Genomic DNA, 15,309 nt, shown 5'->3' with positions numbered 1-15,309 from the left:
CTTCAGATGTTATTTTTTTTTTATCTCATGGGACTACACAATTAATTTGATAAAGTTTAAATAAAAAAAAAATAGAGCTTCAGTGACTTTTCATTTTAAAATGTCTTCTTTCAGGGGGCCAGCACTGTGGCCTAGCAGTGCTGGCATCCTATATGGACACTGTTCGAGTCCCAGCTACTCTACTTCTGATCCAGCTCTCTGCTATGGTCTGGGAAAGCAGCAGAAGATGCCCAAATCCTTGGACTCCTGCATCCATGTGGGAGACTAGGAAGAAGCTCCAGGCTCCTGGCTTTGGATTGGCCCAGCTCCAGCCACTGCAGCCATTTGGGGAGGGAACCAGCAGACCTCTCTCTGCCTCTCTGTAACTCTGCCTTCCAAATAAACAAAACTTTAATAAAATAAAATAAACTGTTTTCTTTGGCTCAAAATGTCTTCCTCCTTTTCTTCCCTACCCAGTTTATCCAACAGTACAGACTCAAGGAATTAATAGCCAACCAATTTCTCAAATAGCCAAACTCTAATTAGTTAAAACCTTAGTTGTACTATTAGAGGAAGTTGGTCTAAGGAACTCTGGAAGACATTAATAATTCCCACATAAAACCAGAGCAACTACACAAAAAAATCAAAATCCCATGGCAACATGTCACAAAACTAGGTGAAATGGTATCTTCACAAAGCCCCAAATACAAGCAGATATGGAAATCCTGTCAATAGTTGTAAGACCCACGTGTTACAGATATCAGTGTGAGAAAAGAAAAGGGAAATGAGGACAGCGTCTGATGGACCCCAAAACAGTCAATAGGTATTCACTGGAAAGTACTGTCAATTTAAGAACCACAGCACACAGATGAGACTAGAAAGGGTGCAAAGTACATACAGTGAAGACTGCAGATGTCTCATACTGGGAAAAATTTGCTAGGGGTAGAATTACATGCTTTACTTCAGGAATCACAAATACTTTTTTTTTTTTAAGTCTGAGAGGCAGAGAAAGTGAGCTCCCCATCTACTGGTTCACTCCCCAAATGCCTACAACAGCCAGAACTGGGCCAGGCCAAAGCTGGAAGCTGGGAACCCAACCCAGGTCTTATACGTGGGTGGGAGGAACTTTACTTTAGCCATCACCACTGCCTCACAAGGCCTACATTAGTAGAAGGCTGGAGCAAGGAGCTGGAGACAGGTATTGAACCCAGGCACTCCGATACGGGATGTGGGCATCCTAACCAGCATCGTAAACACTAGGTCAAAACGATACTATTTGAAAAAAAAAAAAAATGCTTATTTATTTATTTGAAAGGCAGAATGAGAGAGAGAGGAGGAGAGACACAGAGAGCTATCTTTGATCTGCTGGTTCACCCCCCAAATGGCTGCAACAGTTAGGGCTGGGCCAGTCTGAAGCCAGGAGCCTGGAATTCCACTGGGTCTTCCATGCTTGGCAGGGACCCAAGTACTTCGGCCATCATCCACTGTCTTCCTAGGCATATTAGCAGGAAGCTGGACTGGAAGTGGAATAGCAAGAACTCTAACTAGTGTTCCAATATGGGATACGAGCATTGCAAGCAGCAGTTTAAACTGCTGTACTACAATGTCTGCCCCAATTATAATTTTTGATGAATAAAAATAGAAAATGTACTACTAGGCTTTGTGGAAATATAATGAATACTTCTTTTTTGACAGGCAGAGTGGACAGTGAGAGAGAGAGAGAGAGAAAGGTCTTCCTTTCTGCAGTTGGTTCACCCTCCAATGGCCGCCACGGCCGGCGCATCTCACTGATCCGAAGCCAGGAGCCAGGTGCTTCTCCTGGTCTCCCATGCGGGTGCAGGGCCCAAGCACTTGAGCCATCCTCCACTGCCTTCCCAGGCCATAGCAGAGAGCTGGCTTGGAAGAGGGGCAACTGGGACAGAATCCGGCACCCCGACCGGGACTAAAACCCGGTGTGCCGGCACCGCAAGGCAGAGGATTAGCCTATTGAGCCACGGCGCCAGCCCCATTAATACTACTTAAATGTAAAAAATGAACCAGTTTCATCTGTGAATACAGAACTACCTAAAGCCATCCTGACAAAATAGAAAAAGCTTTCAAACTTTCTATTTTCTGTGACCTATAGAGAAGTGTATTTACTGATTCAGTATCATATACAGATATGTATATGTGTGATTGGAACAATTTCCTGAAATTATTTTTGCTCTTATTACTCTGAAACACTTTGATGTTTCTAACCTAGTCTTTTTTTGGGCAGAGGAGTAAGAATGTACGAAAAGGTTGGTCCTAATATACAGCATGAAAAACTGCCGATACAGCACAATGGTTAGGGTGTGGAAATCTGATTTCAAATCTTGAGTGCCAGTCTGACCTGTGTGACAAAGGTCTTGACTCCTCTGTGCTTCAGTTTTCTCTTTTGTAAACAACAACTGTATTTATCACACAAGGTTCTTTAGAAGATTAAATCAGTCAACCATGGAAAACGTTCATAATACTGTGTGAGACATACCAAGTGTTCAATAAATGTGTGCTATTATTACTCTTGCTCAAATATAAGAGAGCGAGTCCAATATTTAAGAGAAACAGATATAAGAAAGCACTCTGAAAACATGCTAGGAGAGGAACTATTATATTCTATATTCATAAACAATTTCTTAGCCAATTACCAAGTACAGTTAGGTTCTGTTTTGTTTTTCCCATAGCTTCAAGTGCTGCTTACCTATGATGTCATTTCTCATTGCTTCTGTAATTGGTATTGGTTTAGCAGCATCTGGAGATATATATTTGGTAAAAGTATTCACGGCATCTTGCTCTATACCTGCAAGGGAAGGGGACAACAATTTCAAAAATCAAAAAGCAAATCACACATTCGTCTTGATAGCAAACAGTTGGATTCTATACCTGCTTTGCCATCCAATCTTGTGCTATGTTGTTTTGGCTGAAGTCTGTATTAAGAAAATCTGGCCTTACAGACATGTAGCTGGGAACAGAATCTGAATATCTTTTTCAGATAACTGTGCAAATAAGCTTCTTTGATACTTCACTAAAACTCAACAAGTAGCAATTTCTTTTTTCTTTTTCTTTTTTCTTTAAATACTTAATATAGTGAGAGAGAGACACCTTCCATCTGCTGATTAACTCCCTAGATGGCTGCAATAGCCAGGACTGGGCCAGGCCCAAGTCAAGAGCCAGAAGCTTTATCTGCAGGCAATTAGGGAGTGAACAAGTGGATGGAAGACCTCTCTCTCTCTTTCTCTGCCTCTCCTCTCTGTAACTGTGACTTTCAAGTAAAATAAATAAATCTTTAAAAAAATTAAAAAGGACATACATGAAAGTGAAGGGATGGAAAAAGACAAACCACACAAATGGTAACCAAAAGAAAGCCATACAGGATTCAGAGTACAGAGATTTTCACTCAAAAACTGTCACAAGAAACAAAAAAGGATTTTATATAATGATAAAAGGGTCTATCCACCAGGAAGATATAATAATGGTAGACATATATGAACTCAATGCCAGAGAACCAAATATATAAAGCAATACTGACAAAACTGAGGAGAGAAATAGATGGCAATATAATAACAGTTGGAAAACTTCAATACACCACTTTGAATAATGGGTAAAACAACCAGGCAGAAAGTAAGTAAGGAAACAGAGTTAAAAAATTATAGACCTAACAGACTCATACAAAACAGTTCATCCAACAGCAACACAGAGGCACCCACAGAACATTGTCTAGGACAGATCACATTAGATCACAAAACATGACTTAACACACTTAAGGAGACTGAAATTACATCAAATATCTCTTCCAACTGCAATGCAATGAAACAATAGCAGAAGGAAAACTAGAAAATTTAAAAATATGTGGAGATTAAGCAATATAGTCTTCAACAATCAAAGGGTTAAAGAATAAATCAGAAGAGAAATAAGAAAATATTTTTAGATAAATAAAAATACAACATACCAAAACTTGGGAGAGGCAAGAAAAGCAGTATTAAATGGGAAGTTTGTAGTGATAAACACCTATATTAAAAAAAAGATCACAAACAACTTAACTTTATACCACAGGAAACTAGAAAAACAAGAACAAACTATGTTTATGGTTAGTAAATTGAAGAAAATAATAAAGTTTAAAGTAGAAATAAAAAATTGGGAAAATGGAAAAATCTACAAAACAAAAGGTCTTTTAAGATTAATGATATTGATAAACCATTAACTAGACATAGAAAAAAGGAAACTCAGGCCGGCGCCCTGGCTCACTAGGCTAATCCTCCGCCTTGCGGCGCCGGCACACCGGGTTCTAGTCCCGGTCGGGGCACCGATCCTGTCCCGGTTGCCCCTCTTCCAGGCCAGCTCTCTGCTGTGGCCAGGGAGTGCAGTGGAGGATGGCCCAAGTGTTTGGGCCCTGCACCCCGTGGGAGACCAGGAGAAGTACCTGGCTCCTGCCTTTGGATCAGCGCGGTGCGCCGGCCGCAGTGCACCTACCGCGGCGGCCATTGGAGGGTGAACCAACGGCAAAAAAGGAAGACCTTTCTCTCTGTCTCTCTCTCACTGTCCACTCTGCCTGTCAAAAAAAAAAAAAAATTAAAAAAAAAAAAAAAAAAAGGAAACTCAAGTAAAATCAAAACGAAAAAGAAGACACTATAACTATTGCCACAGAACTAAAAAGGGATCATAGGGGACTACTATCAACAATTATAGTTGTAATTCAACAAATCAGATAACCTAGAGAAATGGATAAATTCTTAGAAATAGAAAACGTATCAAGACTGAGTTGTAAAGAAGGCGAAAATTGGAACAATAACCAAGAGATTGACTAATACATCAAAATCTCTGAACAAAGCCCAGGGCCCCATAGCTTAAATGGAGAATTCTATCAAGCATTAAAAGAATTAATGCCAATCTTTCTCAAATTCCCAAAAAACTGTAGAGAAGGAAACACTTCCGAACTTATTATGAGGACAGCACTACTTTGTACCAAAGCCAGAGAAGGACATACAAGAAAAGAAAACTACAGGACAATATCCCTGATAAACAGAGATGCAAAGACTACTCAACAGAATCCCAGCAAATCAGTTTCAGCAGCATATTAAAAGGATGACACATCATGATCCAGTGGAATTTATCCCTGGGATACAAAATGGTTTAACATATAAAAACTGATCAATGTGACACATTTCATTAATACAAAGGATAAAAATCATACAATCATCTCAGTGGATTCAGAAAAAAAAATGAGACAAAATCCAACACTCTTTCATAATAAAAATTCTCGACAAATTTGGAATAGGAAGAAATTATTTGATGTAACAAAGGCCATAAATAAAAAGCCCATAGCAAACATCATACTCGATGGTGAAAACTGAAAGCTTTTCCTCTAAGATCAGGAACAAGGGAAGATGCTCATTCTCACTTCTATTCAGTACAGTACAAGAAGGGGAGCCCGGGAGGGGCATCCAACTTGGAAAGGAAAAAGGAAAATTAGCTATCTGCAGAGATGTCACATGCAGAAAACCCTAAAGATGTTATCAAACATTGTTAGAATTAATACGTTCAGTAAGCTTGCATGACACAAAACCGACACAGAAAAATCAGCTACATTTCTATATCCTAAAAAATGAACCATATAAAGGAAATTATGACAACAATTACATTTATAACAGCACCAAAAGAATAAAATATTTAGGAATAAACTTAAGGAGGTAAAAGACTTATACACTCAAAACTATGAAACATAAATGAAAAGAAATTAAGACAGGAATCAATGGAAAGACATCTGTGTTCATGGATTAGAAGAGTTAATATTTTTGATGTCCCTAATATGCAAAGACACATTCGATACAATCCCTGTCCAATTCCAATGGCATTTTTTTATACAAACATAAAAAATAATCCTAAAATTCATAAGAAACCACAAAGGACCACAAACAACGAAAGCAATCTTGAGAAAGAAGAAAGCTGGGGCTGGCATTATGGCCAGTGGTTTAAGCTGCCACTTTGAACACCAACATCCCAGCTGTTCTGTTTTTGGTTCAGCTTCCTGTTTATGAGCCTGGGAAGGCAGTGGTAGATGGCGCCAGTGTGAGTTCCTGAATCCTGGCTTCAGCCTGCTTTAGACCTGGCTGGTGTGGCATTTGGGGAGTGAACCATGGAGATGGAAGATCCCCTTTTCTGTTTCTCTTTGTCTCTTTGCCTTTCAAATAAATAAATACATCTTAAAAAATATGAAAGCTCCACACCTTGATTTCAAAATATGTCACAAATCTACAGTAATTTAAAAAGTATAGTGGCAAATGGTGTGTATCAGGTAAAGCTTCCACTTGTGACATCCCATTTGGGTGCCAGTTCATATACCAACTGCTCTACTTCTTACCCAGCTCCCTGCTAATGGCCTGGGAAAAGCAGTGGAAGATGGCCCAAGTGGCTTGGGTCCCTGCCGCCCATGTGGGAGACCTGGATGAAGCTCCTTGCTCTTGGCTTCAGCCTGACTTAGCTCTGGCCCACTGCAGCCATCTGGGGAGTGAACCAGTGGATGGAAGGTCTGTCTCTCACTGTCTCTCCCTCTCTCTGTGTGTAACTCTTTTTTTTTTTTTTTTAAGATTTTTTTATTTGAAAAAGTATGGCACTGACATAAAGATAAATAAACCAATGGACTAAAACAGAGAGCCCAGAATAAACCCATGCATATACAATTCACTAATCTTTGATGAGAGCACTAAGAATACATAATGGAGAAAAGATAGTGTCAACAAATAGTGCTGGGAAACCGGGAAATCCACATGCTAAAGGATGAAATGGACCTTTACCTTATTCCAGACACAAAAGTCAACTCCTAATGGAATAAAGACAAACATAAAAACTTGAAGCTCTAAAACTTCTAAAATAAAACATTCACGATATTGGTCTAGGTAGTAATTTCCTGAATATGACATCAAAAAAAGCAAAAACAGATAAGCAGGAGACTACACCAAACTAAACAGTTTCTGCTCAGCAAAGGAAACAATCAACAGAATGAAAAGGCAACCTACAGACAGGAGAAAACACTTGCTGATCATGGACCTCACTGAAAACTCTACAACTCAGCAATAAGAACAAGTTACCCAGCAAGTGACTGGAAAGATGACTGAAAGACATTTCATATGAGGAGAAATATATGAAAAGATGCTCAAAATCAGTAATATCAGAGAAATGTACATCTAAACCACAATGAGATAACATTTCACACCTTTTATGATGATCCTTACTAGCAAAGCAAGTATTAGTGAGGACATTGGAAAGCTGGAACACTTTCACACAGTTGTTAAGAATATAAATGGTGTAGCTGGTATGGAAAACAATATAGTAATTCTTCAAAAAATTAAAAATAGGGGGACACATTTAACCTAGCAGTTAAGGCACTTGTATCATACCACTCTGCCTGATTTCAATAACTGGCTCTGGCTCCTGATTTCAGCTTGTTGTAGTGGAGGTCCTGGCAGGCACTGGTTATGGCTAATGAGAGACTTGGATGTGAATTACCAGCTCCAAGCCCTGTCCTTGGCAGGCATTTGGGGAGTGAACCAGTAGATGAGCACTCTCTTTCTGCCTATCACTCTGTCCTTCAAAACAAATAAAATTTTAAAAATTAACATAGAACTAACATAAGACCCAGGAATCTTACATATAAGGTATTTATCCAGAAGAATTGAAACAAGGATCTCAAAAGAGACAGCTGGAGTCCCACATTCATTGCTGCATTAGTCACAATAGCTAAGATACAACTTAAAAACTGGCTGATGGATGAGTGGATAAGTAAGATGTGGTATATGCCTACAATGGCATACTATCCTGCCATAAAGAAAGGATATCCTGTTATATGCAATGACATGGCTGAATCTTGAGAACATTACTCTGAATTAAATAAGCCAGTCATTGGACAAATATAGTGATATTTAGTCTCTAAAATAGCCAATGTTGACTGATTGGTGCAGCAGCTAAAGATGCTGCTCGGGATGCTTGCACACCATATTGGAGTATTTGAGTTTGACTCCCAGCTGCACTCACAATTCTGGTTCTGCTGTTGTGTACCTAGGCTCAAGTAGTTGAGTTCCTGCCACATACACGGCAGCCCAGCGCCAGCAGTTGCAGGCATTTGCAGAGTGAACCTTGTCTCCCTGTTTGCCTTTCAGATAAAATGAATAAATGAATTAAAAATTAAAACAGCCAAACTCAGAAGCAGAAACCATGATGGTGGTTGTCAGGAGATGGGGAAAAGAAAATGGGGAGGTATTATTAAGAAGTATAAAATTTAAGTGATGTAATATAAGTTCTAGCGATCTACAAACACTATGCTTGTGGTTAACAATACTGTAGTACACACTTCGTTAAGAATGTAGATTTCATGCATCTGTTCTTACCATAATAATTTTTTAAAAGATGTACTTATTTATTTGAAAGGCAGAATTACTGAGAGGAAGAAGGGAAGAGAGAAGGAGACAGAGAGGGCGAAGGCGAGTGAAGCAGAGATCTGTCCTTGGTTCACTCCCCAGATGGTTGCAACGGTTAGGCTTGGGAGAGGCCAAAGCCAAGAGCCTGGAATTCCATCCAGGTCTCCCATGTGGGTGGTAGGGGACCAAGAACTTGGGTCATTTCCTGCTGTTTTCCCAGGAGCATTAGCAGGGAGCCAGATTGGAAGTGGAGTGGCTAGGATTAGAACCAGTGCTCACGTGGGACACCAACATCAAAGGCCAAATCAAAGTGGCATCAAAGGCCACTGTGTCATTACACCAGCCCCAACTGATTAACTCACTAGTCAGTAAGAATTCAAGAAGGGGAGAGGGAAAACGTTGGTCAAAGGATAAAAAATTTTGACTAGACAGAACAAATCAATTTTAGAGACCTGTACAACTTGTGCCTGTAGTTAATAACAATGTATTGTGGCTGGGGCCACGGCTCACTTGGCTAATTCTCCGCCTGCAGCGCCGGTACTCCAGGTTCTAGTCCCAGTTGGGGCACTGGATTCTGTCCCGGTTGCTCCTCTTCCAGTCCAGCTCTCTGCTGCAGCCCGGGAAGGAAGTGGAGGATGGCCCAAATGCTTGGGCTCTGCACCTGCATGGGAGACCAGGAGGAAGCACCTGGCTCCTGGCTTCGGATCGGCGCAGCGTGCCGGCCATAGCGGCCATTTGGGGAGTGGACCAACGGAAGGAAGACCTTTCTGTCTCCCTCTCTCTCACTGACTAACTCTGCCTGTCAAAAAAACAAACAAACAAAACAATGTATTGTATGTTTGAGAATTGCTAATAGATTTTAAATGTTCTCCCAGAGGTGTCAGTATTGTGGTGTAGAGGGTAAAGCTGCCACCTGCAGTGTGTGCATCCCATATAGGCAGCAGTGTGAGTTCACTTCCAATCCAGTCCCCTGCTAATGTGCCTGGGAAAGCAGACTAAGATGGCCCAAGTCCACATGGGAAATCCAGATCCTGGCTCCTGGCTCCTGGCCACTTGAGGAGTGAACCAGCAGATGGAAGATCTCTCTTGGTCAATTCTGCCTTTCAAATAAATAAATCTAAAAAAAAAAAAAAAAAAAAAGTTCTCCCATAAAGAAAAGTTAAGTCTGTGGGGAATCTATAAGCATTCTATAATGTGCACATATATCAACATATCATGTTGTACATCATAAATGTTTATAACTTTTATTGCCATTTTGAAAAATTAATATTTTCAAAAATTCATAGGGAAAAAGAAAAAAGTACCAATAATGTCAGGACTAAAACTAAGGTCTGAATTTACAAACAATGTTGTCTGTAAGATAAAAAGTTATGTAAAGAAATGTTTTTGGAAGGGGAATTCTCCATATTTATAAATTACTCCTTTCTATAACAGGGCCTTCATGAAAAATAAAATTTGTTGAGATTTTCAGGGATTGTTCTCCCTTTTAGCAGGTCTAAAATAACCCAAATTAATTCCATTATTTTAGAACACAGTTATGGTACAACTACTAGAAACAAAGTACTTAAGTACAGCAAAGATATTTGTTATACAGAAAACATCTGTCAAAAGCTTTGGGCTGTTCCTAAATATTTGTTCCCCCAATTAACCAAAAACAGCTGCCAATCCCAGATAAAACTGAAATAACCAATTGTGTAGATATTAATGTGTATTTATTTCCTAGGGGATTAAACTCACTGAATGAAGTTTTGACACCTTTACATTTCATTTCAGAAACAGAACTTTTTTTGTAACTAGAAATCTCAATTTTCACATATTTCACAAGGACATTAACACTTTTTTTCCATGTTTATTTAAAAGATACAGAGATACAAGAGAGGAACAGAAAAAAATTGAGAAAGAGAGGGAGAGAAAGAAAGCCAAAGATCAAGAGCCAGAGCTATCTTCTCCCATCTGCTGATTCACACCCCAAATGCCCTTAATAGCCAGGGGTGGGCCAGGACAGCACAAGAAGCCTGGGACTCCATCTAGGTCTCTCACATGGGATGACAGGACCCAACTAATTAATCCTTTACCTGCTGTCTCCCAGGGTGCACATCAGCAGGAAGTGGGAATAGACGGTACAGCCAGAACTTGAACCCGTGCACTTTGATATGGGATCCCAAGCAGCCTCTTAAGCACTGTGCTAACAGACTCTTAAACACTTTAATAAATTTTTTAACTTATTTGTATTATTTAACTCAACAAATACTAGAGTAAGATAGTTTGCTCTAATTTTTAAAATTCTCTTTAGTAAAAAGGACAAAGGAGCAGAGAACTTGCTTAATATATCCCGTTTTTGCTTTCAATGTATTTTTTAGGGGCTGGCATACCATATGGGCACTGGTTTGTGTCCTAGCTGTTCCATTTCCAATCCAGCTCCCTGCTAATGGCCTGGGGAAAGCAGTGGAAGATGGTCCAAGTTTTTGGGCCTCTGCCACACAGTGGGGAGCCCAGGATAAAGCTCCTGGTTCCAACATGGTCTAGCCCTGGGGAGTAAGCCAACAGACGGAAGATCTGTTTCTGTCTCTCCCTCTCTGTAACTCTTTCAAATAAACTAACACACAAACCTACCTATAGGCACAGCGGGTTAATGCCCTGGCCTGAAGCACTGGCATCCCACATGGGTGCCAGTTTGAGACCCGGCTGCGCCACTTCCAATCCAGCTCACTGCTATAACCCGAGAAAGCAGTAGAAGATGGCCCAAGTGCTTGGGCCCCTGCACCCAAGTGGGAGACCCAGAAGAAGCTCTTGGCTCCTGGCTTTGGATCGGCGCAGCTCCGGCCGTTGCGGCCAATCAGGGCGTGAACCAGGAGATGGAAGACCTCTCTCTCTCTCTCTCTGCCTCTCCTCTGTGTAACTCTGACTTTCAAATAAATAAATCTTTAAAAAAAAAAAAAAAAAACTACCTATAAATAAATAAATAAATGTGCTTGTTAGGTACCTTTGAGGCCAGATAATTAGAAAAAAGGAACTTTCCATCAAACATTTAGATGATGTTTAAATATGAAATTACTAGATTTAGAATTTCAGTAAGAAGTTTTAAATTTCACAAATGGTTCAGATCTTGTCTATTAACTCATCAATCCTCCAAACACAAAATACTGACTCCATGAGATAACATAAATCAATCTAAAACTTCACCGATGATTGTAAGTAATTAAGATACAATAGCATTTCATTAAAACATGTATTTTAGATCACTGATTTTAAGGATAACGCTGTAATAAGATAGTTTCAGGTCACATGAAAATAACATTTAAATACGAACCATCAAAGTAAAAGTAAATACTGAATAATGCAATGTACAAAATTTTTCTTAATGTCCAGCCTGCAACTACTGCATTTATTTTTGTACCCTTGGTGTTCCTAGCATGTAGTAAGGGCTTAATAAATACTTATGAAAGAATGAACTTATTTTAAGTATCTACTGGAGAAGTGAACTCATCACACATATTACCATGTTTTTCTATTATTTTAAATTGTTAGTATCATCTTTGTGAAAAGACTTTGGAATCAGGAATTCTTAGGCAGGGGAAGGTATCTGCTGATAAAGACAGCTTAAAGGAGAAGAGACAGTCAAGGGCAGTGGGTTTCTACCACAATACATAGGCCTATTCTCAAAAGACTGTGAGGCAACCAGGTAGGTGGCTATAAAGAAGCATGTGTACTAGCAAAACCCACAACTATCAAAGACAGCTCAGAAGAAATTATCTTTTTAACCTCTGCCTCTGCATAAAGATCCTAAAACCAGACTCAGTATTTATTTTTTTCAGTATTTTAAAGGAAGTATAAAACATCAGTACATACTACAGAAGTTACTCAAAATAAATTACACATTTCTTTTCAGTTAATATTCACCTTTAGTTACAAAACTAGGCCATTACAAATCCATTCACAAGTGAAAATGGAGTTATAGGGGCATATTCAGAGACAACCTGAGAGTGCTACAGTACACACAAATACAAAAGAGGGTTTATTTAAGAACAAGGCATTCCAGTTTTTATCAAAGACAGGAGCTGGAACCACAGGACGAAAGGAATTTCCAGGCTCCAGACAAGTCTTCTTTTTTTTTTTTTTGACAGGCAGGGTGGACAGTGAGAAAGAGGGAGACAGAGAGAAAGGTCTTCCTTCCGTTGGTTCACCCCCTAAATGGCCACTACGGCCGGAACTGCGCCGATCTGAAGCCAGGAGCCAGGTGCTTCCTCCTGGTCTCCCATGCGGGTGCAAGGCCAAACCACTTGGGCCATCCTCCACTGCCTTCCCGGGCTACAGCAGGGAGCTGGCCTGGAAGAGGAGCAACCGGGACAGAATGCAGCGCCCCGACCGGGACTAGAATCTGAGGTGCCAACGCCACAGGCGGAGGATTAGCCTAGTGAGCCAGGGCGCCGGCCATCCAGACAAGTTTTATATACAGTGTAAGAGATATGTGACACATGGCTACCTCCTCTATCTCAAAAGTTTTAATACACTGAGAGGAATTATGACAGGAACCACCATAAGCTGTTGTTAAAGCATCATCTTCCTACTGTGCTTCTTATTTAAGAGGGAAATGGCAAATTCATATAGAAAACAGTATTCTTGATTTGAAATTCAAATAAGGAAGTCAAGAAGAAATAAGCAAACTACACTTTGTGTCTCACACAAAATGCCACTGAAAACATGTATGTGATGACCTGGAAATACACACAATAGCAGGTGGACAGAGAGAGGGAACCAGAACTCCATTACAGTACCTGGGGCAAGTTTCCTACTACTTCTCCAACATCTCCTGGTCTGGACTCAGAAGCTAAATGCACACTGGATGCACAAAGTCCAGCAGAGGTACCCTAATTTTGGTCTGAGGAACAGGAAAGCAGGCTCCAATGGATTAGAGGGAGGATCCCCTGGCATTTCTTTTTTTTCTCCCTTTGTCTCCTGCCTCAGCCCCCAGGCAATGTCAGAGCAGCAACAGTGACAAGGGCAGTAAGTAAGCCAAGGCACAACAACTCCAAGAATTCTGAGAAACTGTAGTCCCAAGAGGAAGGAGAAAAATTTCCCTGCTCCTCTCTTTTTTTTCCTTTCTTCTACCACTTGGCCACAGAGGCCAACGCAGCCATGGAAGTGTGCTGTTGTAAGGGCAAACAGAAGGCCCAGCTTTTCAGCCAGACAACCAGGAGAACAACTTGGTGTCTTTAGGAGCCAGATTGTTGGGGAGACGGCAGAAAAGAAGGAACTCAAGAATACTTAGAAAGTTGTATATGTATTCCTGGAGTGATCCCTGAGTGAGATATGCCAAGAATCTGACTTTAAGATCTTTAAAGAGAACTAAGATCTAACCACCAACCAGCTCCCAGACTGGACCCCAGGAGGCAGATCCGCAGGTATTATCCAAAACTGAACTGATGCTGGAACCACAGCTGACAGAATACTGAGTGGGAACTTGTGGCCTGAACCTAGCCCCTAACTAGGTTGATCATTGCTACAGCTTTTACGTAAACATTTTCCATAGGATTTAAAGAAGACACAACGTCATGCAACTTCAACAGAATAACATAACATTCCAGGATACAATCCTAAAATTAACTGTTAAAAAACAAACCAGAAAATTCCACTATTTCACAAGAGAAAAGATAATCAAGACAAGATTTTAGAGCTATAACAATGATCTTTTTGTTTTGTTTAAAAGAAGCTATTGATATAATATTCTGAGAACTAAGGTCAAACACTCTTGAAACAAATGGAAAGACACTCTTAGCAGAAAAATAGCAGATACCAAAAAAGGAAATTTTAGAACTAAAAAAAATAATCAAAATTTAAAATTCACTGCAAAGACTTAACAACAGAATGGAACCAAAAGAGGAAAAAGCATCAATGATTCTGAAGACAGACGCAAAGAAATTTCAAAGTTTGGGCTGGTGCTGTGGCACAATGGGTTAAGCCACCGAATGTGGCACCTGCATCCCATATGGGCTCCAGTTTGATTCCTAGCTGTTCTATTTCCAATCCAGCTCCCTACTGGTGTACTTGGGAAAGCAACAGAAGATGGCCAAGTGTTTGGGACCCTGCAACACACATGGGAGACCTGGAAGAAGCTCCTTGCTCCTGGCCTTGGTCTGACTCAGCTGCCCATTGTGGCCATTTGAGGAGAGAACCAGCAGATGGAAGATCTCCCTCTCTGTCTCTCCTTCTCTCTGTAACTCTGCCTTTCCAATAACAAAATAAATAAATCTTAAAAAAAAAAAGGAAGAAATTTTAAAGCTGAACAATAGGATTTAAAAAAAGATTAGAAAAGTGATTGGTGCTGTGGCACAGAAGGTTAAACCTCTGCCTGGCAGTGCTAGCATCCTATATGACAATGGTTCAAGTCTCAGCTGCTCCACTTCTGATACAGCTCCCTGCTAATACGCCTGGGAAAGCAGCGGTTGGGCCCAAGTGCTTGGGCCCCAGCACCCACATGGGAGACCCAAAAGAAACTCCTGGCTCCTGGCTTTAGCCTAGCCCAGTCTTGGCCCCTGCAGCCATTTGGGGAGTGAACCAGCAGATGGAAGGTCTATCTCCTTCTCTCTGTATCTCTGCTTTTCAAATAAATAAATAAATCTTTTTTAAAAAAAAAGACTAGAAAAAGAGGCCGGCACTGTGGCATAGCAGGTTAATCCTCCGTCTGTGTTGCCGGCATCCTGTATGGGCACTGGTTCTAGTACCAGTTGCTTCTCTTCCCATCTAGCTCTCTGCTATGGCCTGCGAAAGTAGAAGAAGATGGCCCAAGTCCCTAAGCCCCTGCACCCACATGGGAGACCCAGAAGTTGCTGGCTCCTGGCTTTGGCCTAGCTCATGCCCAGCCGTTGCGGCCATTTGGCAATGAACCAGCGGACAGAAGATA

The 15,309-nt window shown here is 40.7% G+C and overlaps 1 protein-coding gene across 2 annotated transcripts in view; it reads right to left on the bottom strand.

Moving 5' to 3' along the window:
• AKAP10 (A-kinase anchoring protein 10) overlaps positions 1-15,309 on the bottom strand; it is an 85,974-nt gene that overhangs the window by 45,529 nt on the left and 25,136 nt on the right. For both annotated transcript variants that reach the window (XM_062215400.1, XM_062215398.1), the window contains one exon: positions 2,699-2,797. In XM_062215400.1, coding sequence (XP_062071384.1) covers positions 2,699-2,797 — 99 coding nt within the window. The remainder of the gene's footprint in view (positions 1-2,698; positions 2,798-15,309) is intronic.

This window comes from Lepus europaeus, chromosome 18 (genome assembly GCF_033115175.1).
Source record: "Lepus europaeus isolate LE1 chromosome 18, mLepTim1.pri, whole genome shotgun sequence".
Taxonomy (NCBI): domain Eukaryota; kingdom Metazoa; phylum Chordata; class Mammalia; order Lagomorpha; family Leporidae; genus Lepus; species Lepus europaeus.
Note: the sequence above shows the minus strand (reverse complement) of the source record. Positions and strands in the feature narration are given on the sequence as shown.